The sequence below is a fragment of the Euprymna scolopes genome, chromosome 33, assembly GCF_053919585.1.
Source record: "Euprymna scolopes isolate OS-2025 chromosome 33, ASM5391958v1, whole genome shotgun sequence".
Classification (NCBI taxonomy): domain Eukaryota; kingdom Metazoa; phylum Mollusca; class Cephalopoda; order Sepiida; family Sepiolidae; genus Euprymna; species Euprymna scolopes.
In genome coordinates, this window is record NC_136514.1 from 5,433,035 (window position 1) to 5,459,212 (window position 26,178).

The following is a 26,178-nucleotide window of genomic DNA, read 5'->3' on the forward strand; positions in this document are numbered from 1 at the left end:
TAAATTAAACTAAATATAGCCTACATTACAATCTCTTACACCTAGCAACGGTGTTCAAAAATGCATAATAATCGATTAATTAAGGAGTGAATCCTGTATATTGAAATATATAAACATATACGTATACATAACTTTAAATAAAGAACACGTGTGTGTATGTACATTGCAAAATTAATTGCTCATTGCCTCTGAAAATCATCATCAGATGGAGTGCCATCCCTTTCATGTTTTTTGTTGTTTACATAGGCATCACCACTTATCAAGGTCCAGAGACCACTCGAGGATAAGGGTTAAGAGTGTACAGTAGTCAATTGGACAATATAGTAATTGTTAGTAATGGAAATTCGGTAAATTTGTTAACTTAAGTGGAACGGCTCATCGAGAACTTGTTTACGTTGGACTTGAAGACAATCAGATTGTAGTCAGCTGGAAAGCAGGAAAACGGAAGACAGTTCCACAGGCGTGCAGTTCTAAGACAGAAGCTTTGTTCATGGAATCTACGTTTAAGTTTAGGCACAGATAAAGAGTGGGGGGAATTATTGATAGTGTTTTCAGCTAGACGAGTGTTTCTTGTGAAAGTTTGGCGAGAGGGGACCATAGATTGAAGCTCAGTCAAGCACTTGCCATGAAAATAATGATAAAGCAGAGACAAACTCGCAACATCCCTTCTGTTGTGTTCGCAATAGAAATCGCACAGTAGCTTTCTCAAACAAAACCAGTACAAACTCAGTAATGCCTGGTTGTAAATAGTAGTTGTTTCAGTCGACTTATAAGTGTCGTTGCTTATGCAGATGAGCTGTTTCACCAGATAATCATTGACGGCATTCACATAATTAAGCAAGCATGCCTCCGATCTCTGTCCCATCACCGCAATGTTGCATTCCTGTACCTGTTTTACAGGTATTTTAATGGAAATGTGCTCTAATGAACTCATGGCACTAGTGCCCCCTTAACGTAATACTCTTAACTAACCCAACAAGCAGCAAAATCCCACTCCTTTATTGTTGCGATCCCTAAATACCAAAATGCCTTTTACTCTAATAGTTTCTTTTAATTACATTTTCACCCCAAACAAGGCACAGTGCCACATTGATGTAGGGGGTTACTATCAGGGACCTAAGTTGCAGGGGTACTATGTAGGGAGTTTAGCAGCAAGATGTCTGTTCCCATTACATTTGAACTTCTGCATGTCAGTACAATTGGGGAAGCAAGAAACCGGAAGAGAATTCCAAAGTCTAGCAGTTCTGGGGAAGAAGCTATTAGAGTAGAAGGCTTTCCTACATCTAGGGATCTCTACTGTATAGGGGTGGGACTTTGCTGCTTGTCGGGTTTGTCAGGCGTATATTCGCTGAGGGGACACAAGAGCACATGAAAATATTGATAAAACAGGCAGAGGGATGCAGCATTTCATTAATGGGACAAGGGTTGAAGCTTAGATGATAGTTTGGGACCTATCAAGTTGGCGACTCTCTTTTGGACCCTGTCCAGAAGCGAGAGACTAGTAGCAGATGCACCAGCCCAAATGTGACGGAAGTACTCCATACATGGGCGAATGGTGGCACAAGTACAGGATACTTTCAGGTATAAGTAACTTTCTAGCATGGTAGAGAGAGCCCACCTTCTTTGCAGCAGCCTTGGCAATGATCTCAATGTATCTATTCCAACTCATGTTTGCTGTGAACGTTAAGCCAAAGAGTTTGAACGAAGTTCTTTCAAGTAATGTATCTTTAGCCATAGCTATTGGTGGTTGGTAAGGTTTCTTGTGATTATTAAAGGAAACAAATTTTGTCTTGGCAGCGTTGAACGTTACCATCTATTTTTGGCCCCATTCCACTACAGACTGAAGATGTAGCTCTAGGGTCTCCGTCATTACCTTAGATATGTGTTCATCAGTTTTACCCACGTGCCTGTTATTGAGCGTGGTGTCATCGGCAAATATACCCATCTCAGAGACAATTTTATCAGGTAAGTCATTTATGAATATCAGAAACAACAAAGGTTCAAAGATCAATCCTTAAGGTACACCCACGTTTATATAAATTTTTTTGGACGTACGCCCATCGAGGACAACCTGGATTCTTCTCTAATTTAAGAAGGATTTAATTATGCTAAGCATTCGTCAAGTAATACTATAGGATTTTATTTTCATGAGACGACCATCGTGCCATACCCTGTCAAAAGCCTTCAATTTATCTAGAGCTACTGCCCTCCCCTCCCCTGCCTTATCCCTCCCTGCTTCTCTGACTGTATTAACCTGCTTAAATTCAAATACAATGTGAACAGACATTTAACAGTGTCATATTAGATGTCTGTTCACGCTATATCTAAACGATCATTAGACACGATCCCAAATAGTAGCCCTTTATGTTCCAAGTGTCAATATACCTTGCTTACGGTGGAAAAAAGTAAAAACATGCCAAGCATGCGAAGTCCTCCTCCACAAGTGAAGAATTTACTTTCACCATGACTAATGTTTGTGCAAACTTAAAAAAAAAAAAAATCCAAGGAATGGTTATTGAAAAAAGTGCAAACCAACGAACGATTTGGGAGCAATTTTACCCCTACAATGACCTCTAGGGGAACAACCAGAATTATCCCAGGAAAATCCGTTCTGGTAAAAAAATTTTTTTTACCATAATTAATGTTTGTGCAAAATTTCAAAATAATCCGAGGCGTGGTTACTAAGAACAGCATAAACAAACGAATGGGAGTGAATTACTAAGTTCAATCTCAGTTTTGTAGGGGGAGGGGGAAAAATAATAGAAGCAGAAAATGTTGCTTCTTAACCAGTTGTTTTCTCTGTATGTTTTTCTCAAATTGAAAATGGTGGATTTAAGCATACAAAAAGAATTGTGATTTTTTTTTTCAGATAAATGATTGGAACGCCGGTCACACATTCTCAGCATAGATTGCATCAATGGTTGTCTAATAAATGTGATGAAAGCAAAATAATCCAGTTTGACTTGTTTTATGCAACTACTCATCAACGGCGACTTGTGAATTGAAAACATGAAAAGAATGAAGTCAAATAAACGTCACAAGAATGTGAGTGCTATGAAGTAAACATATGCGCTCTCCTGAGGCAAACCTTTAATCTTCTGTAAATCTAAAAAAAAAAAAAAAAAAAAAAAAATGTAATAGTGGTAATTTTAAAGGATTCTTTGTGGGTAGAGACTTAATTTTTTTTTTTTTTTAAATTTCTATTCCATTTTCACCAAACAAGGGACAGTGCCACTTTGATGTAGGGGGGCTATTATCGGGGGCAGTAACTGCAGGGATACTATGTAGGGAGTCGAGCAGCAAGATGCCTATTCACATTACATTTGAACTTCTATATGTTAGTACAGTTGGAAAAACATGAACCCGGAAGGGAGTTCCAAAGTCTAGGAGTTCTGAGGAAGAAACTATTAGAGTAGAAGGCCTTCTTACATCTAAGGATCCCTACTGTGAGAGGTGAGACTTTGCTGCTTGTCGATTTTGTCAGGGGTATTTATGTCGATGGGGTACGAGAGCTTGTAGTTCATCAGAACATCCACCATTAAAATACTTGTAAAACAGGCAGAGAGATGCAACATTTCATTGATGGGACAGAGGCTGAAGCTTGGATGACAGTTCAGGACATATCAGGTTGGCGACTCTCTTTTGAACCCTGTTCAGGAGCGAGAGACTAGTAGCAGGTGCATCAGCCCAATGTGACAACAATACACCATACTGCACCTTTACCAATATTTCAATCATAGTCATTTGTTTTCCTAGTTTTCCATATGAATTACAAAATATCTGATATTTCCCCAAAAAACTCTGGCCTTGATGGAGGGGAGGCTAAAACTTGCTGCTATGGTTTCAAATGATCTGAAATAACAGCAAAGGGAGACTTGATTCCAAATATTTCTAATGTGTTATATCTCCCTTCTTTGGTTTTCATACATCAATTAAATTTCACAGTGTATAAGGCTTATTTGATACTGGAGATATTCACAATCGTACTCTATTTCCAAAAGAGGAAAGATATAACATTTGAGAAATATTTGAAATCAAGTTTCCTCTTGCTGTTATTTCAGATCATTTGAAACCATAGCCACAAGTTTTTGTCTCCCCTCCATCAAGGCCAGAGGTTTTGGAGATATATATACATATATAAAATAATAAAATTTTGTATGCAAAATCCGATCCCGCATTTTGCTAATTTCCTACACTGATGAGAAGGAAAGTATTTCTTCGAAACTCCGTGGATTAAGGACTATCCACTTATTAAGTGTTTCCTTTTCAGATTAAATATGTTTTTAACTCTGTTTCAAAGTGTTTTTTAACATGTTTTATTAACTATTTGCTCATATATATATATATACACACACACACAATATCATAATTTTATTTTATTTATTTAATTATTTTTGCAAACACCTGAATATTCCTTGTTATATGTCTTACACATGTGTTTATTTAGAGCTTAAACTAAAAACAAACAGCTAAATAAAAGCACTAGAAAATTCTAATTCTAAAATATCAGCTAAGAGTGTGTGTTGTGTGTGTATATATATATATATATATATATATATATATATATACTAGCAGGCCGCCCGGCATTGCCTGGTCATAAAATACCCATATATATTATATTTTAATTAACACAGACGCTGAGACATGTGCATGTGAATATTATGTTTTCTTCTAAACAGTTCATTTCTTGTAAGAAAAAAAAAATACTCAAACTGAAATCAAAACCAAAACCTAACGACAGTGAGTCAAGTACGATAACCATTAGGCTAGCTTAACATGTTCTTTATAATGTGTTTTCAAACCTACTTATTCTTAACATAAAGAAGCTGTCATGTTTCACAGCTGCACATGCACATTTGTGAAGCAGTTGACAAACAAATAAAAATCCATGATCACCAAATACCAATTTTTAAAATTTGACCAATTAAAAAGTTTTTCACGTGTCTGAATACCATATGGTATTCAGACAGGTGAAAAACTTTTTAATCGGTTTTACTCCAGAAGAAATGGCTGCTAAGGGGTCAAATTTTAAAAATTGGTATTTGGTGATCATGGATTTTTATTTGTTTGCCAAATTTCAAGTCTGTAGACCAAAAATTCGTTGAGTACATAGGTTGAAAAGTGTCCTCACGCACATACTCATTTTCACTTATATATATAGTAATAAGTTATAAAATATATATGGCGATTAAGCTACACAGAATATTCCGCGTTTCATCCTAGGATTCATCAGGCTGATGATCATAAGCCTGATGAATACTAGGATGAAATGCGGAATATTCTGTGTAGCTTAATTGCCATATATATTTCATAACTTACTACCTAGCTCTACCAACGTATTGAGCACTTTTGAAGTAAATACTTAAAGTTTACACATAAATTTATACTTTCGTATATTAATTTATGTGATTAAATGAAGTAGTTATATATATATATATCTATAATATAAAGCTGAATATGTGTGTGTGTGGTCACGAATATGCTCCTATATGGTTGACTATTTTAAAAAACTGATTACATATAATGATAGAAGATGTATCGAGACACAGGAATGGGTATGTTTGATCTGGCAGAACGGTGGTTCATTAAAATTGTGGGGTCTGCGTTCGCGCCTGGTCCACAAAGTATGGAAATAAAAAATTTAAAAAAAAACGTTTACAAGTGTTTTTGATATAGATGTACATAAGAATACTTTGATAAGTATGTTTTAACTTAAATAGGAATGATATAATAAAATTGTGAGGTCTGCATTCGCGCCTGGCCTTCATAGAATGGAAATAGGCACAAACTTTAATAAAGACTTTTCATATCTATCTGCGTAATTATGTTTCAGTTTAAAGAAATATGGTATAATAAAATTATGAGGTGTTCGTTCGCACCTAACCTCCATAGAATGGAAATATGTCACAAAGTTTAACAAAGTTTTTTAATATAGATCCACAGAATATTGTTATAAGTGTTTCAGTGTGAACAGGTATGGTATGATAAATTATGGGGTATATCTATTTTATTTTTACTTTCATCATATTTTGCTTTGGTTTTGATACCCTAAAATTCAACCCAAATTTACAACCCTTCCTTTTGATAACCTATCATACTTTCATAAATCAGAGTCCATTTTCTGTAGGCTGTTTTTGAACCTAGTCAACGACGGGTACTTTTGCTAGTATATATATATATATATATATATATATATATATATATATATATATATATATATATATATATATATATATGGGAGAGTTAAAAGATAAGATCGATTCTTATCGGGAAAATGCAAAGCTCAACAAATTGTATTAGAGCTTATATAGAATGTCAATAAAATAAAAAACGACACTATAAAAATATATACTAAGACATATAGATTTATTCGTTTATTCAATAAGGGTGTTATATCAATTAGGGGTGTAGGATAAGTAAAACCCTTCATACCATGGTATTTCGAAGTCTAATGCTTCTCATCAGAAAAGAAGATACTAGATAACATAATAGGAATGCAACATCTAGCGATAGCTACATTGGGAGTGAAATAATTGTGCAGTGAGAGATAAAATATTGAGACTGTTTAGTGGAGGGAATGGGAGAACTAAATTGTTCATTTTTTTAATCATCATCAATAATGCAATACAATAGATAAAGAAATTTTATCGGAATCTTTTGTATTTTCCTCTGTCAATCACAATGTCCGAATCATAGTATGTTGTATGACATTTCAACTCGAGGAGGGGATCGACCTTTGAGCACTATTGTGTAGATATCAACATCAACCCGTCCTCGGACGTTAAACACTCATACACCTAGGTGTATCAGAATTTTTTGGGAATTTTTGACACCCCTAACACGAAACTTCGAATAAAATATAAAAAAAACTCGTAATTTCTCTTTTAAAAGTGGGTTCTTTATTTTTTATGGATTATACTTCCAAATTAAACTATTAAAGTTGTATAAAAAGTAATAGAAATTTTATTTAAAAAAAAAAAAACAGTAATGAAATCAATTGATTCTTACAAGTTATTTTTCAACTGGAGTTCTAGGTGGATCAAAAGCAATGTTAGTGCTAAATGAAAATAAACTCACCTGACATTTTTCCATAAATTGGATGCTGATCGTATAAAGAGATGCAAAGCCCATATGCTCTCTGGTCTTTATGGTTCCAAGAATGGGCACCTGCAATCTTGTGGAATGTTTCATTACCATCTAGAAAGACAAAGCAAAGCAGTTTCCTTAAAAATTAAGTCAAACCAAGAATTATTACTTTTTTTTTTTTTTTTTTTTACAAACTCAACAACATTAACACTAAAAGAAAGTCAAATGAAAATAATCTGGTATTTAATTGAAATATAGAATTAGATAACAAACACTGCCAGCATTGCTAAGGCTTCTGCAGAGAAGGTGGGCTCCCTCTACCATGCTAGAAAATTACTCATACATGAGAGCATCCTATATCTTTACAAAGCTACAATTCGTCCGTGCATGGAGTATATTTGCCACATCTGGACTGGTGCACAAGAATAAAAACAAAAAAAAAAACAAAAAACAAAAAACAAATAAAAATAAATAAATTAATTAAAATAAATAAAATATTCTTGTTTACTATAGAATTTGAGATGCAAAAATATTTCTATAAATTTTTAATTTCTAGGTAAAAATATTTCTATAAATTTTTAATTTCTAGGTAAAAATCATGTCGCATTACACTCTCGACTCGACTCGTGACAAATTAAAGTTTAATACATCTAATGAGCCGGTTAAACGAATGTGGTTTGATTTTTATAAAACGCTGTGTGGTATCAAAGATTTTAATGCCTAAGGTAGGTAACAACTAACAATTGAGAGAAAAGGTTGAGAGATGAAAGATGAAGTTAAAGGTGTCAAAACTTACAATGTGGAAAGAGAGGGATTTGAGAAGAATGTGTTAGAGAAAAAGAAAGTGAGAGAGTGGGTGAGATTGATAGAGAGAGAAAAATAGAAAAATAAAGAAAGGGAAAAGGAGAGAAAGAAAGGCGTAACTATTGTCAGTTTCTAAGTTATTTTACCACTTCATAATAGTGCATGCTACACAATCATGTGGTTCACCCCGCTTCAAGGCTTATGCATTACTTTCAAACCGTGACCTGCATGACAGTTACTAAGTCAGAGGTGGGATGGCTCAAGGAATATTGATAATGACATTCAGAATCGATTATAGAGATGTGTTAAATGTATATAAATATATAGTAGTAGTAGTAGTAGTAACAGTAGTATGAAAACATAATTATGGGAAGTAAGCTACACACAAATGCTTGTTTCATTCCAGAAAGAGATCATCAAGATCTATATATATATATATATATATATATATATATATATATATATATATATATATGGTGGAGGTAACATAATACTGAATGTAAATGTAAACAACAGGACACTAATAGTTATAAGACTTAAAATAGAAGAAAAAGAAATATAATCTGGTATACGCCACCACCCTATAATCAGATGCTAAAAACCAAACTTGACAAGAAATTCCTAAATTACATTGAAAAATACTTTCCTGTAACAAAACTCTTACCCAAAATCTTTAGCAAAATAATCTTAAACTGTCCTATAGCTGCTGCAAAAATTTTGAGATTATAATTAAAGCACATAATAAAATATTAAGTGAGAACATCAGGGAAAAATTAACAACTTACTAAGGAAAGTGGCCAACATAACAACAAAAATAACACGAAGAACAAAAATAGTAACGACTCCTCAGACAGTAATAAAAATACAAACGTTAACAACGAACAGAAAAATTATAACAGTAGAGCTTGCACACGCACTCCACTACAAAATAAATGTCTAATCAAAAGCATTGTTTACTGTGCCACAATATGTGCTAAAGAAAACTCCACTAACAAGAATTATTTAGCTGTAAATATGATCCCCCACCAGATTTTAAAACCAGATTTTACGACCGCAAAAGTACATTCAACAACAAAAATGCTGAATAAAAACAGCACTAGCAAACCATTACTGGGAGCATAAAGAAAGTGGATGCTCGCTGACAGTTGAAGGGAAAATGATACAAAAAGCTAGTACGTGTAGGAATTTAGGACCCGTGTAAACTATGTCTGAATGAGTAATTCGCTATCCTAAAGTTTAAACATCCTCCAAATTTAATAAACTGCAAAAGTGAAATAATGAACTTATGCATATATAAAATAATTTTTTAGGATAACCCCGAAAAAAAAATGTATATAGTATATATAATAATAACAATAATTATAACAAACAAAAATATAAGCAGATATATCTAAACACATCCAAATTAAAAGTAGGTCACCTTTACTAGAAAAAGAAAGATGGATATTTCTCCAAAAATAAACAAAGAGATAAATTACAGGTAAAGCGAACCTTTGCCTAGTAAAAGCGTGACCAGTGACTGCTTGTAAATCAAAACAGAAATAATAAAGAATCCAATTGGTCAACTAGCAAAATTAACACCATGTGTACATAAAAACGAGTAGTAACACAAATTCCATGCAATAGTCAGACGAATTCTCATGAGGATGAAACACAAAAATTTCTGTGTGGTTTAATTGTCATATAAGGTGGCCGTCATCTTGGTTTCAAGTGTGACCATCTCCTTAATTTCATGTCTTCTTTCTCCCACTACTCCCTTTTTTAATTGGATGTGTTTGCAAGTGGCTCTTCAGGCCAGCCAAACTGATAGATTTTGCCGCAGAATTGGCACCCCTGATCCGTTTAACTTGCAGTTTCATTATTGGGGTGCAAGACAGGTTTTGCACATATGCGCAAATAGTTTTGGAGACCAGCAAGAAATAGGCATAATTTTCTACATATTTTTCACATGTGGTGACTTTGTGGATCCCGGTGCTGAACCCTATTCATCAAAATCGTTTGTAAGCACTGCATTGTATACGGCTATTCTCAAAATATTCTATGCTTTCGTGAATCAGTGTGTGGGTGTGTGTGTGTGTGTATATATATATATATATATATATATATATATATATATATACACACACATACACAGATAAAACATGAATACATATACATACAAAAAAATAATACACAAGCACAAATACATGCATACAAACACAGCTGTCTTACACACACACACACTTAGCCCTCCCTCCCCCTCACACACACACACACACACACACACACACACACACACTACTATAACATACTCGAGTATTAAATTGCTTGCATCCATTTCGATTTATATCTTATAAGATCTGATAAGGTTTAGAGGATTTTAGTAGGCATTACCTGTTTTTTTTTTTTTCCTTTTCCCCAAGTTTTTTTTAGATTCTTATGGATATATAAGAACAAAAAAATCAGAAAGTTTTCTTCAAGAACCAAATAGCTACGAATGGCTACTCATTTTAACGGACATGTTCATTTCAAATGCGTACATTAATAGCATGAAACGTCGACGTATGAAAAATAAGAACGGATGTTCTCAAGATGAGTCTATTCAATCTGTTTAGCGTTTTGATGAAAAGGAGATTTCAGAGTACGTGTAGAAACCAGTGAAGATAATATTTCAAACTAAATAATGGAAGACCAATTAAAATGCTATTTCAAACTAAATAATGACAGACCAATTAAAATGCTATTTCAAACTAAATAATGGCAGACCAATTAAAATGCTATTTCAAACTAAATAATGACAGACCAATTAAAATGCTATTTCAAACTAAATAATGACAGACCAATTAAAATGCTATTTAAAACTAAATAATGGCAGACCAATTAAAATGCTATTTCAAACTAAATAATGACAGAGCAATTAAAATGCTATTTCAAACTAAATAATGACAGACCAATTAAAATGCTATTTCAAACTAAATAATGACAGACCAATTAAAATGCTATTTCAAACTAAATAATGACAGACCAATTAAAATGCTATTTCAAACTAAATAATGGCAGACCAATTAAAATGCTATTTAAAACTAAATAATGGCAGACCAATTAAAATGCTATTTCAAACTAAATAATGACAGACCAATTAAAATGCTATTTCAAACTAAATAATGACAGAGCAATTAAAATGCTATTTCAAACTAAATAATGACAGACCAATTAAAATGCTATTTCAAACTAAATAATGACAGACCAATTAAAATGCTATTTCAAACTAAATAATGACAGACCAATTAAAATGCTATTTCAAACTAAATAATGACAGACCAATTAAAATGATATTTTTCAAACTAAATAATGACAGACCAATTAAAATGCTATTTCAAACTAAATAATGACCGACCAATTAAAATACTATTTCAAACTAAATAATGACAGACGAATTAAAATGATATTTCAAACTAAATAATGACAGACCAATTAAAATGCTATTTCAAACTAAATAATGACAGACCAATTAAAATGCTATTTCAAACTAAATAATGACAGACCAATTAAAATGATATTTTTCAAACTAAATAATGACAGACCAATTAAAATGATATTTTTCAAACTAAATATTGACAGACCAATTAAAATGCTATTTCAAACTAAATAATGACAGGTGAATTAAAATACTATTTCAAACTAAATAATGACAGACGAATTAAAATGATATTTTTCAAACTAAATATTGACAGACCAATTAAAATGCTATTTCAAACAAAATAATGACAGACCAATTAAGATGTTATTTTTCAAACTAAATAATGACAGACGAATTAAAATGATATTTTTCAAACTAAATAATGACAGACCAATTAAAATGCTATTTCAAACTAAATAATGACAGACCAATTAAAATGCTATTTCAAACTAAATAATGACAGGTGAATTAAAATACTATTTCAAACTAAATAATGACAGACGAATTAAAATGATATTTTTCAAACTAAATATTGACAGACCAGTTAAAATGCTATTCCAAACAAAATAATGACAGACCAATTAAGATGTTATTTTTCAAACTAAATAATGACAGACCAATTAAAATGCTATTTCAAACTTAAGCCTAACACACCCACCAGCAGAGAGAGCCTCATATAAAGATATTGGAATGCATTTAAAATAAATTGTGTTCATTCAATCCGTGCATTTAGCTAAGAAAATGTGATCAGTAGTGACAGATCAACTAAATTTTGAAAGATTAGTAGAAATAAGCAACCAAGATGAGAACAATAGTCCAAACAATCCAAATAATAAAAAAAATTATCAAGCCTCATCTCAAAAATCTACAAGCATCATATAAATAAAATAAAATAAAATAAAAAACGAATGTAGCCGGATTTATTAAAAAAAAAAAAAAAAAAGAGATAGGCTTGGCGCTATTTTTTCACCATTCTCCAATCCAGTGTGAATGCACCTGAAGACGGTCGGAGGTTACATCAACCGAAATGTTATGAAAAAAAACAAAAACAAAAACAAAAACAATATAAGAACAATACTCCAAACAATCCAAATAATAATTAGCAAAAAAATAATTATCAAACCTCATCTCAAAAATATACAAACATCATTAGTGGATTTTTTTTTTTTTTTTATCTCTCTTTCATCTCTGCCACAGTTTAATTTTAACCCATCAATGTTTTCTAACCTTATACATTCTTGTCAATTCTATCCGTTCATCGATACAAATCACACTGGAAAAGGAACATGAGTTATCGTTCCTAGATTTGCTGATAACTCACACTGATTAAGGGTTTATGTCATCTCTATATCGAAAGACAATTTTCACTGGACAGTATCTAAATTTCAGCTCCTACCATTCATATAATGTAAAGAAAGGAATCACCCATTGCCTACAACGCCGAACAAAAGCAATATGCAGTAACAGCAATGCATATAAAGAGGTAATGGACAAGTTAAGAGAAACCCTCCGCCAAAACGACCATCCAGAAAGCATGATATCAGCTTCAAGAAATTTGGATCAAACATCAAAAAAACACCATCCCAAACATCATCACAGTTAGTATACCATACACGAAGAGCCGATGTGAAAAAATTCACAGAATATGTAATCCGTATGCTATCGGGACAGTATTCAGGAGTGACTTGACCCCCTGGAAATGTCTTGTACATGTAAAAAAAACCCGTCGGAAAGAATCAAGACTAATGTGGGATATTCCATGCAAATGTGAAAAACTATACAAGGGTGAGGATTGTCGTCCATTAAAAGTAAATTTAGAAAAACACTGAAAAGCCGTAATACGTGGAGATATTGAAAAGTTCGGGTATGGCTGACCATATATGAAGGGAAAAGGGAAAGCATCTACTGTTATGGGACGAAGTAAAAAATTATAGACAGGCGGAGAGCAAGACAACTCAAGAAGCAGCACATCATATGTCGGGTGACAATCAACTACTAAGCAGCCATAGTATAGAATTTGACACAATATGGGAACTGTTAATCATAAATAATAACTAATATATACATAGTAATAAGGTAGGTAGTAGTAATAATTATATATATATACAGTATCGGCCATAATATAAGGAACGGAAAAAAATTACAATTATTCATGTATATTTAAAAAATTAGTGCATGGATTTTTCTGAAATACTCAGAATAAACAAATAGAACCAATGTGTATAGACTAGTACCAAAAAAGCAATGGGCAGCCAGTCCTGCGACCAGCAATGAACAGTGTAGACCTGTGGACGAGCTAGGTTTGACGTCAGCTTTAATAATGTGTAACCATGGCTTGAGTTAGCCTCCCAGATTCCTTTGCTAACCTTAGCATGGTTTTGAAGCTATTCCTTTGTTCATGAATTCTCCTATGTTGCGGCAATGCAGTGTGGCCAAACCAGCAAAGTCTCTTCTTTAAAAGAGTGGTTGAGAGCGACGATTCACAAGAAAATCCTAGTGAGAATGGGAAGCTTATCATTTTTTTTTTTTACTTATCAAGGCCTGAAGGCCACTCGAGAATAGGAGATTAATGAATGTATGGTGGTAGTTTAGCAATCGTTAATGGTGTAGATTGGGTATAATTTGGATTATTTAAGGGGTCAGCTCAATAAAAACTTGTTTACATTGGACTTGAAGGCTACCATATTGTAATCAGATGGGAAGCAGGTCAGTAGAACAATGCTTCACAGGCGGGAAGTTTTAGGAAAGAAACTTTGTTCATGGAGTCTGAGTTTAAATACATACAGATAGAAAGTGGGGGAAATTGTTGATAATAGTTGCAGCTAGTCGAGTGTTTTTTTGTGAAAGTTTGGCAAGAGGGAACCACTGATTGGAGCTCAGACGAGCACTTGCCATAAAAATAACGATAGAGCAGAGACAGGCTCACAACATTTCTTCTCCTAGCAAAACATTACTCTTTGGTATTCATAATCTTTGTATTGCCAACACAATTGACTATCAGCCGCCACTTTTCAGTATCTAATTGGAAAAAAATAGAGAAGTAAGGTTCTGATTTTTAAAAGAACCAGATTAAATAATATTGTAGGCGGATCAACACCAGATAGCAGTCCAGTCTCAGACATGCAGTACCATTTCTGGATTTTTACATTTTTTATTTTTGTTTACAAGGGAATCTTCACTTGTCAAGACCAAGAGGCCACTCGAGGATAAGGATTAAAGAATGTACAGTGGTCAAAAAGACAATAACATAGTAATCGTTAGACGTGTAAATTTGATAAAATTGGATTAAGAACTTGTTTACATTGGACTTGAAGACAGCCATACTGTAGTCAACTGGAAAGCAGGTAAAAGGAAGATAGTTCTACAGGTGTGCAGTTCTAAGAAAAAAGCTTTGTTCATGGAACCTACGTTATAGGTTTAGACACAGATAAAGAGTGTGAGAAATTATTGATAGTGGTTTCAGCCAAACAAGTGTTTCTCATAAAAGTTTGGTGAGGGGGGACCATAGATTGGAGCTCAGATGAGCACTTGCCATGAAAATAACGATAAAGCAGAGACAGGCTCACAACATCTCTTCTGTGAGAAAGAGGTTGTAGAGAAGAGAAAAGGGTACAAAGTCTATTTTGAACTCTGTCAAGGCAAAATAAGGTCTTCCTAGCAGCTCCTGTCCAGATGTGACAGCAATACTCCATCCTTGGATGTACCTGGTTCTTATTCAGGTAAAGTATTGCATCAGCAGAGAAATATCTACTGGATCGATAGAAGGATCCCATAATTTTTCCAGCAACCTTGGCAACAGATTTGATGTACGTATTCCATTTTAGATCAGGAGTAAAGGTCAAGCCCAGAGGCTTGTCAAAACTTGAAGCCTCCCCAAGATGAGAGTCATTCATTTTAATTAAAGCCAGATGGGAATCAGAACGTTGATGATGGAAAGATATAAGCTTGGATCAGTCGGCATGACGTTTGCCTCATCGGGCATATGATTATTAAATGATTATTTCGAGATAAGATTTTTTTTCATAAAGGAGGATTTTTTGTTGTCGTTACTCCTTTTCTTCTGTTGTTACTGAATATCGAGTCTAGCATGTCATATCAATTCCACCAGAACTAGAGACTGTTCAGTCGAGCATGACGTGACCAGTCAATTGATCAGATGAAACCATTCCGACCTCTTGTCTAGCTGAAATAAGGAGCATCATGGGTCGTCACCCATGGCGTACAGGTGGCCCCATTTTGGGGGAAGGGGGGGGGGTTCCTCCGCTTGGGGTTGCAGCAGGAGAATACCTGACTAATAACAGTGCAAGCAACACCAGGTATATACAATTAATATAAAATCTGCTTTAATCTCTTTGAAGAAATAAGTTTTAAACATCACATGACTTTAAAAGAACCTGCAAGTTCTTAATATTGACATTGCGTTAATCAATCGTTTTGTCGTTGACATAAACTGGGCTCTGTTCCATAAAAATGTCCGTCATCTGCCGAACACAAATCAATTAAATCTCTTGCATCACAAGATGAAAGCGATCAAAAATCAATAATTAAAGGCAGCTCATCAATAGATACATTTTTTTAACAATTTATATTCACTTCAAAAGGGATTTAATGTGTTTTTAATTATCTCATACGAATTTTATTATTTTATTTTTGTGTAATTGTTTTTTTTTTTTTTCTTTTTTGGAAGAGGATTAAAAAAAAAAAAAAAAAAAAAGAATATGATGGATCAAATTAGCTCCCAATTTCCTGTTCAACTTTTCCAACCCACCAGGAAGCCATAATCACATTCAGAAAACAGAAAAAAGTTGCTAGAAAGGAAGAGAGGAAGAAAGTCTACGTTAAATTGAAGGCCAACTCATTAGTTTAGGAGTGTGAAAAATATTCAAATCATTATATCCACTAAAGGTACTCGACTGAGCTCCACTCTCTGGTTCCTTCTTATAAGACATTCACAGAAAAAAAAATCGTTTTTTACTAAAATAAAAAAAAAAAATTTTTTAAGGGAGGGGGGGGGTCTCTTTCTTCCTCCATGTGCTTAGCATCATATGCAATTTTCTCAAACAGAGATTCTTCAAAATGGCTTCACATTTGTAACACATTGCCACAAAACTGCTTCCCTACAAATTACATTGTCTTCAAATCTAATGCCAACAGATTCTTATAATGAAGTATGCCCACAAGTAATTTGAGCTGGATCCATCCAATCAACCTTTCTCAATTGAAAATCATTTTATTTCATTAACCCTTTTATCCCCTTGTGGCTTTTTCCTCTTGATTATTACCTCTACTTTTTAATTAAATCACTTTAATTACCGTTAATATCGATAAAACTATTACATATACAGGTAGAAAATAGGGTAATAAAATTACAAATGAATAATACCAAACATTAATTTATCATGAACTCTTCAAAAAATAATTATGCAAATTAGAGAAACAACGATCTGTTTTGGGGCTTTTTTCTCTCTATGATATATATAGTATTTCAAAATATATTATTGATTTGAACAACAGCAACCTGTTTTGATAATAGTATAGGAATGATGAAAAAACAAAACAACTTTTGTATCACCTCATTAGCAACAAAATCACACCCCTTAACTGTTGGAGTCTCAAAACGCCAGAAAGCTTTCTACTCTAATAGTTTCTTCTCTCGAACAACTAAACTTTGGAACTCCCCTCCTGCTACCTGCTTCCTTGACTGTACTGATATACAGAAGTTTAAATGTAACGTAAACCAACATCTTGTTAATCTTTCCTAGGCAGGATCCCAAAAAGTAGCCACTTATGTCCAAGTGGCAATATGTCTTGTTAGGGATGAACGTGATTAAAAAAAAAAAAAAAAAATCTTTTAACATGCATACAAATTAGTACACTGTGACATTGTTCTGCAATGCCTGTAAGCACACTGAAACACTCCCAAGTTGGCGGTACAGACATGCACGCACAGTACCATTTCTGGGTCATCCGGCATGACGATGACCTCGTTACATATCGTCTGCAGATATTGAAGCGATTATTATTTTTTTTTTTTTTTTTTGAGATAAAATTTTCTCATCAACTGGAATTAAGGAGGAATTTTTTTTTTTTTTTTTTTTTGTCATTACTTTTCTTGTATTGTTCTTATTTACTTTGCTTCCCCACGAGGGCAGAGTTAGACACAAGGTCAGTTTTTAATGCGGGGAAAAAATCCAGCTCCCCAAAAAGGGGCACTCTGGATAGGAACAAAAACAACAATTGCCTCAGTCTAGAAGGATTTCTCCTCCACTCTTCCACTGATCAAGGCCAGAAAAGGTGAAGTGTAGCATCAGAACAGATACTACACTTTGTTTCTGGCCAAAAGGCCAAGAAACAGCTATTTTATTGTTACTGAATATTGTGTCCAGCATGTGGTATCAATTCCACAAGAACTAAAGACTGTAATTGGCTTGGTTTCTCTAGTTACAAAGGTGCGGTTGGTAGCATCATATAGTATCACATAGTATCCCGGTAAATCTGGCCCTTATTGGTAGCCGCTTATGACTTAGTGGAACTGTACCTTGTTTGGGGTGAATAAACGAAAAAAAAAAAAAAAAAGACGGTATCTGGAGGAGGAGGAGGAGGAGGAGGAGGAGGAGATCACCACCATGTCAATACATCCATCTTATTAAACCTTGAATGGATTTTCAGTCCTGCTAAATGGTAGGAACTCTAAAGTAAAAAAAAAATAAATATTTGAGAACTCACACCAGTCATCAGTATAGTTTGAAGCACCACCACCACCCCATCACACAAAAGCGCATGAAAGAACGCATTTGTTAAAAGGTTGTCTGGATCGAATCAAGCCTCCAAGTGACGTTTATCTCTTAAGTGGTAACCATTCCAGATCAATGAATATCCTCAATTGATAATCGAAATCGTTTCCGGTGGTACAGAGATCATTCAAACAAGATTCAAGTCAAAATAATGTAACATGCTTTCACTGACACCCACGCATCAGTTTCAAAATGGACGCCAGGGCATCCACTTCATCAAATTCTTCTATGTCTAAGTGCTCACACAATAAATAAAGATAATCACTGTTTCACTGGCGGATATTTCAAGTGGCAATTCTATTCACTATTATTTAGACAAGCACAAACGTGGAAATTCCATGAATGTTTTCATGCTCTCCACGTTTCTGAGCCATAGAGTAGAACCGACTTCACATTAGTGGTGAAAATTCGGGTCTTATTTCGGAGTGAGAGGGCTGTTGTTCTCCAGATTGGTCTTAAGATGCTTAAGGCGTGTCTAGACCAACACCCACAAACTCCAGACATTCACCAACAAATGTTTCAGAAACGTCCTAAACATCAGATGACCAGAGACTCCATCTTCAATGAACAACTGTGGGGCAAAACCAACCAAACTCCAATGGAGGTAGAAATCAAAAAACAAAAATGGAACTCGATTGGCCACACCTTGCGGAAGCCTGCATCGCATCCAACATTACCAGGCAGGCCCTTGAATAGAACCCACAAGGCAAGCGTAAAATTGGTCGCCCGAGGCAGACATGGAAAAGAAGCATTGAGGCTGAGACCAGGGCTGCCAAAATGACATAGGTTGAACTTAAGAGGATCAGCTAGAACCAGGTCCGTTGAAGGAGCATCATTGCAGCCGTATGTTCCCCAAGGAATCAAGAGGCCTAAACTAAACTGTCATGCTTTATCTACTGATAAAGTTTTAAAAACTATAATAAACTAACAATACCTAACTGGTGTTGCCTGGGATGTAGTGAAGTGAAAAAAAGTTTGGAAAAAAAAAACTTTTAAATGATTAATTTGTTTTTTTTTTAGATATGAACATACATGTGTGCAGTGAACAAGCCATCATCGTCCCATTTGCTGTACCAATCAGAAGTTGTTGTTCAATTTTGATTGGGTTACAACAAAAAAACTCTCCGTTGAAATAATACCCAAACTCCAGTTCAAGAAACAATCAACACGTTTTTCTTTGGAGGTTACAAATGCTACTCATTTTCGGAACAGACTTGCAGCTGAAAGATTTTTCTAACGTTATCCAACACATTGTATTCTCATTCGCAAAGTTAAAAAAGAATAGGAAAGGACTATAACTCGCTTTTTTCTCGTAACAATGACATTTCCTCATTCACCTGCCATGTGTGATGATCGTTACAGCTGTAACATCTCTAACGTGCTCTTCCTCCTTTTTATAGTCTTTTTCCTTACAGTGATGTCATTTTGCATGGATTGATACACTTTTAACTGATGGGTTGATACACTTTTAACTGAGAAAATCAAAACATAAGTCTAATCAGGAAATTTCTCCAAATTTATTAACGTTAGTTTTTTAAAAAGATTTCAAAATAAATGAACAAATAAAATAATCTAAAAATAAAGTTATTAATTTCATGAATGAATTCTTAAAATATAAGTAGAACTTTTTCTCCAAAAAATCTTTAATATGCATAGGAATTGAAATGAAGAAAATCAAAGTCGGATTAAGCTTGGGAAACTTTATTCAACTTAAAACATCGCAAGGACTTTACGTGGGCTCACAATGATTTAAAATGAAGGAAAAAAAAAAAAAAGAATGCTTAAGGGAAGTAATTCACTTTCAGAGAGTGTAAGTAGATTAAGCAGAGTTTTCTTTTTCAGCACAGGAATAAAACCAAATACTAAAACAGACATATGTATGCATGGTTATCATCTATATATATAAAAGCGAAAATGTATGTATGTATGTATGTATGTATGTATGTTTGTGTGTCTGCTAAAAACTTTTGACCGACGGAACAAAAATTCACAAACTTGGTATCATATTAAAGCCCTACCCTCCAGATGACAAATATCGAAAAATTAGCCCAAAAGGACCATCAGAAGTGCGTCAACTGATCGATTTTCTGCAGAGGGGGGGGGCCAAAAAAGTGACATTTTAATGTTAAACATTACATATTTTTAAATCGATTTATAACTGCCCCCCAAAATACGGGCGCCAACTCTTCTACATAAAGTATACATGGGGCCGTTTATTTTGAGTCAACTTGTATTTAAAACCCGCTGAGTCATGTCATGTGATCTTGACGTCAGCAAGCTCTAATGGCAGTCTGAATTTAAAATTTAAAAATGTTATCGGTAAAAAAAAATTTAACCCTCACACAAGCTAAACTATGAACCTCTACGCTATGACAACGTTACCAAAGTTATTAGCACATTAAAAATACTTAGATACGATAGTTGAACGAAAAATAACAAGCCAAAAATGTGAAGTAAAAAAAAAAAAAAAACGCTTACAAAAAATATTAACGATCGAAGTTTTTACAAAAAAACAAATAGCTAGACGCCATTTTCTTTTTTAGTAACACTCTTTAGAGTAAGGAAGACGAAGTGAGAGAGAGAGAGAGACACACACACACACATACACAAACGCAAACAGAGAGAGAGAGAGAGAGAGAGAGAGAGAGAGAGAGAGAGAGAGAGACAGACGGACAGAGATGTCTAGACAGGAAACGAAATACATAATTTAATAAACGCTAATGTGAATTAAAAAAAATAAAATAAAATACTGCTACGCCATCTCGTAACGCTCCCGCGATGACCTCATTTAGTGGCTATCTGTCAATCAAACCTCTTTCACTCGCTTTATAAGCCTTATTTTAACACTATAATCAATTCCTCCTACTCTTGGCCTAGACAGTTAAGTGGTTGGAGTTTGTTTCACCTCCGCGTCGAGGCTCCCGGGTTCAATCCAGCCTCATGACCAAAACTATTTTTTTTTCTTTTACATCTTTAGATACACGGGCAACATTTCTTTATTCTTTTTACTTCGCTTATTCTTTAGTTTACCCCCCCCCCATACACACAGTGGGTTTGTTTTCGCTATTTTTTTTTTTTTTTGTTGGTTTTTCCGATTTTTTTAACATCGTTTCAGGGTTATTACTTATCCTCCCCCCATACACACACCTACAAACACCCGGGCAACGCCGGGTACCCCCCACCCCCGTTAGTCTATATATATAAAAGCAAAAATGTATGTATGTATGTATGTATGCATGTCTGCTAAAACCTTTTGACCGACGGAACAAAAATTCACAAACTTGGTATCATATTAAAGCCCTACCCTCCGGATGACAAATATCGAAAAATTAGCCCAAAACGACCATCAGAAGTGCGTCAACTGATCGATTTTTGCAGGGGGGGGGGCCAAAAAAAGTGACATTTTAATGTTAAACATTACATATTTTTAAATCGATTTATAACTGCCCCAAAAAATACGGGCGCCAACTCTTCTACATAAAGTATACACGGGGCCGTTTATTTTGGGGCAACTTGTATTAAAAACTCGTTTAAAAATGTTATCGGTAAAAAAAAATTTAACCCTCACACAAGCTAAACTATGAACTTCTACGCTATGACAACGTTACCAAAGTTATTAGCACATAAAAAATACTTATATACGATAGTAAACGAAAAATAACAAGCCAAAAATGTGAAGGTAAAAAAAAACGCTTACAAAAAATATTAACGATTGAAGTTTTTACAAAAAATAACCAGCCAGACGCCATTTTCTTTTTTAGTAACACTCTTTAGATTAAAGAAGACGAAGTGAGAGAGAGACGCAAACAGAGAGAGAAAGAGAGACGCAAACAGAGAGAGAGAGAGAGAGAGAGAGAAAGAAAAACATTAACTTTTTCACCCCGAAATCGACAATTTTCGACGGGGGGGGGGGATCAACAACACATACGTCATGACGTCGTGACCTTATTTACTTTAAATAGTTGAAAAACTGAACAAATTTCATATGCGTCGGTTGAGCTCAGGTAGTTAAGGCCTTGGTTCATTATCTAAATGCTTTGAGTTCGAATCGTGGTGTGAGATGGGTTTTTTTTTTTTCGATTTTTTTTAATTTAAATATTTAACCCTGTATTATTTATGCCATTTTTCACGTAACGTTCGTTTTCCTGTTTTTTTTTTTTACTTCGCTTATTCTTAGCGACACCAAAAAACACCCGGGTACCCACCTGTTTTTTTTTCTTTTACTTCGCTTATTCTTACCGACACCAAAAAACACTCACGTACACACCGATTTTTTAAATTTTAATATCGAAACAGGCTTATTTAAGCCATTTTTCACGTGTTCGTTTTTCTGTTTTCATCGTTCGTTTGCCTTACGTTAGTTTTTTTGTGTTTTTTTTCGATGTTTTGATTACCCCCCCCCCCCCGCTTAATTAAAACGTTGTTTTCTTTTCTTACTTCGCTTATAACAATGCTTACATCATCATCATCGTCGTCGTAACGCTCGATGACTTTCAAACATCTTTCACTTATTCGCTTATAACAATGCTTCATTCTGGCTGGCTGATTTTATTTTCAAACTTTGCCTCAGGGCTTCGGCTTCGATCCTACCCCCCCCCGGTTTCTTTTTTATTTAACACCACACACACCTACAAACACCCAGGCAACGCCGGGTACCCCTCACTAGTATATGCTCCCTAAATCATAATATCTACGATTTGCGAAAGGACGTCGTATCTACATTTATTTTGATCGACTTTTATAAAATTCATGCTATTCTGTTCTGTCGTGAGTTTGTTTTTTTTGTATGAAACAGAAATTGAAAATCAAATAAACAGAATTCCTGGCCTTTGTGGCCAGCACGCCTTGAAAGGCAACCAGCTTTCATCACTGTCGGGGAATATCCTTCACATCAGACAATTGCTATTCATTTGAGAGTTCCCCTTTTCTGGGGAAGCTTGGTTTCCCCAACATCGTAAGGACACAAATCATCGAAAAGCTAAACTGGCTTTCAGCCAACATTAATTTTTGCATCTGTGTGAACTCATTAACTTAGTAAGTCAACTTGTGATCGACATCGTTAAATTTGAATGCTGTTCATTCCCTGTCTCTCCTTAACGGAACGGTAAGATGTCACGTTTTCTTTCACTTTCTTTTCCGACTTCACGTCACATATTCATCACAGGTTCGAGCCTGCCTGCTAACACTTCTTTTTTTTTTCTCAACACACCTCCAAACACCCGGGCAACGCCGGGCACTCCCGCTAGTACTTATATAAACTTAAAAAAAGTACTTTACATATACGTGAGTAAAAATAGGTTTGCGATTGAATGAATGTGCAACAGTAATCTCCCTTGATAAAATATCAATTTTTCATATTCATCTAAGAATCAATCGTTATTTTTAATCATTAATATACACCTTTGAAAATCAGATTTCGCCTGAACCTGCTAGCACATAAACCGGATGTTACAAAAAATAAAATAAAAATTTACAAAACTATAATAAATTCATAAAAAATAAATTCGTAAATAAATGAATAATGTGTAAACTAAAAATAAAGTATTTCTGAAAAGAACAGATAAAAACAGAGGCTGAAGAGAGTCCAATATTTCTCAACCATAAACTGATTCTCCTGTATTGGGTTTGAAATGAGTGGTAGCAATGTTTTTCTAACCTTCTGTAATTTTTTTTTTTTTTTTAAATATTATGCTCTTGCATTGAATTTTTATTTATAATTAAGCACTTTACTGAAAATTTTATACTGAATGATGAATATGGCATAATTTTATATCTTTCTAATACGGAACGAACTCACACGCAGAATGTGTTTTGCATAAAAGCAGATATATTTTCTCATTAGGATTAACAACAACAAAAAAAAAAAGCATAAAAATAGTCTCCAGGTGTTAAGTCTTCTACTCTAGTAGTTTCTTTTCTCAGACTGATAGACTTTGGAATTCCTTCCCTGTTTCCTGCTTTCCTGACTGTACTAACATGCAGAAGTTTAAATGTAATGTGAACAGAAATCTCTCTCACCCACCCCCCTCACACTGTCCCTCGTAGATGTGGTCCTAAATAATAACCGCTTACGTTCAATGTGACAAGAGTTGGAAAAAAAAAAGGTAATAATAAAACAAAGCTGGAAAATGATACAAGATAAATTATCAATTTTTATCTCAAAATGAAAAAAAAGAAGAAGAAAAATGAGACAGCAATTTTTAGCAATAGGACATTATGGTGTTTTTTTTTTGGGGGGGGGGGGGGGGGATCTTGATTTTGTTACTCCAGATCTGAACACTTTAATTGAAAGGTAAATTGGAAAATTTCAAAGAGAGAAGTGAGGTCATGTGATTAATACAATGATTGATCTGTTTACCGCATCCGATTTCGGTATTAGTCATCATTGGAAAGAGTTAACTGAGGGAAGGGGGGAGGATATGAAGAACAATAATGGCGCATGCTTCATGAGAGAGAGAGAGAGAGGGGAGGTAGAGAAAGAGACAGAGAGATGAAAAAGAGAGGATGCAGGAGAGAGAGAGAGAGAGAGAGAGAGAGAAAAGAGGATGCAGAGGAGAGAGAGAGAGAGAGGAAAACGAGAGGATGCAGAGGAGAGAGAGAAAAAAAAGAGAGAAGGCAGAGGAGAGATAGAGAAAAAAAGAGAAGGCAAAGGAGAGAGAAAAAAAAGAGAGAAGGCAAAGGAGAGAGAAAAAAAAGAGAGAATGCAGAGGAGAGAGACAAAAAAAAAAAAAGAGAGAGAAGGCAGAGCAGAAAGAGAGAAAGGGATGAGGGGGAGAAGATGTTAACTTTCCCTATTCCAATTATTCAGATTCAAAGGAGTTCCTCATCAAAAGAAATGATGGACTTTATTTATTTTCCCCATGGAAACCAAGAGAATCATTCTGGGCAGCACGGATTTTATTTCCAAGTCTTAACATGTTTGGACACAGATTGCAGCATTTGATTCCAGTTGATTTGTCAGAAGTATGTCGAGGTCGGGGGAAAGGGTGTAAGGTGTGGGGGAGAGAGAAAAGGGAGCAGGTGTGTGATGGAAAAGGGGAGAGCTTAATTTGGATGGAGATGAGGGAAGTTAACTCGGGTAGGGTGGATAGTGACTTGGAATTTAAGAGAAACTAAATAGTTACTAAATTATCAAAGGGAGCCAAGATTACTAACTCTTTCACCTGAAGCAAATATTGCAATCTTTTTTTTTCTTCTTTTTCTTATTCAAAAGCAAATGTTTGAATTCTGTTTGCTTACTGAAAACAAATGTTACATTTTTTAAAATTAGTTTATACCAAAAACAAATGCTGCAAGTTTTTAAGACTTTTTATCGAAAATAAATATTAGGATTTTTACACTTTTTTTTTTTTTTTAACCTAAAAGCAAATGTTGAATTTCTTTGTTTATTTTTGTTTTTTACTGAAAGCAAATGTTACAATCTTTCATGTAAAGTAACTATAAAGGATTTCCCCACTCTCTATTTGTGCCTAAATCTAAACACAGATTCCATGAAGAAATCATGTTTACCAGAACTGCCCGCCCGTGGAACACTGTTCTGCTGTCCTCCTGCTCCCGGTTGAATACAACATGGTAGCCTTCAAATCTAATGTAAACAAATTCTTGTTGAGCCGTCCCCTTAAATAATCGAAATTCTACCTAATTAACACCATTAACGATTACTATACAAACACTTTCCATTCTTTAACTCTTATCCTCAAGTGGCCTTCGGGCCTTGATAAGTGGTGACTCCAAAGTAAAAAAAACAACAACATTTTTTACCGAAAGCAAATATGGCCATTTTTTTGTGTTTTCATATTTTAACGAAAACAAATCTGACCATTCTTTAGTTTTTTTTTTCTTGAGAATAATCAAAGAATCTAACAACAATTTCAAAAATACTTTGATACTTCAAAAATTCCATACAACAATTCCTCAGAATTTTGGGGGACGCTACCAGAAAACTGAAATTTTATTTTAAGAATACAAAATAAAAAATGTAATTTTCGTGAACAAACTCCAAAATAAAATGAAATCCAAAATATACACATGACAATTATTTCAGTTAAAAAAAAA

General features: G+C 34.3%; 1 protein-coding gene across 3 annotated transcripts in view; it reads right to left on the minus strand.

Annotated features, from left to right (window-relative positions):
- Window positions 1-26,178, minus strand: part of LOC145258119 (PP2C-like domain-containing protein CG9801) — a 372,863-nt gene that overhangs the window by 130,521 nt on the left and 216,164 nt on the right. For all 3 annotated transcript variants that reach the window (XM_080115863.1, XM_080115861.1, XM_080115862.1), the window contains one exon: window positions 7,078-7,197. In XM_080115863.1, coding sequence (XP_079971989.1) covers window positions 7,078-7,197 — 120 coding nt within the window. The remainder of the gene's footprint in view (window positions 1-7,077; window positions 7,198-26,178) is intronic.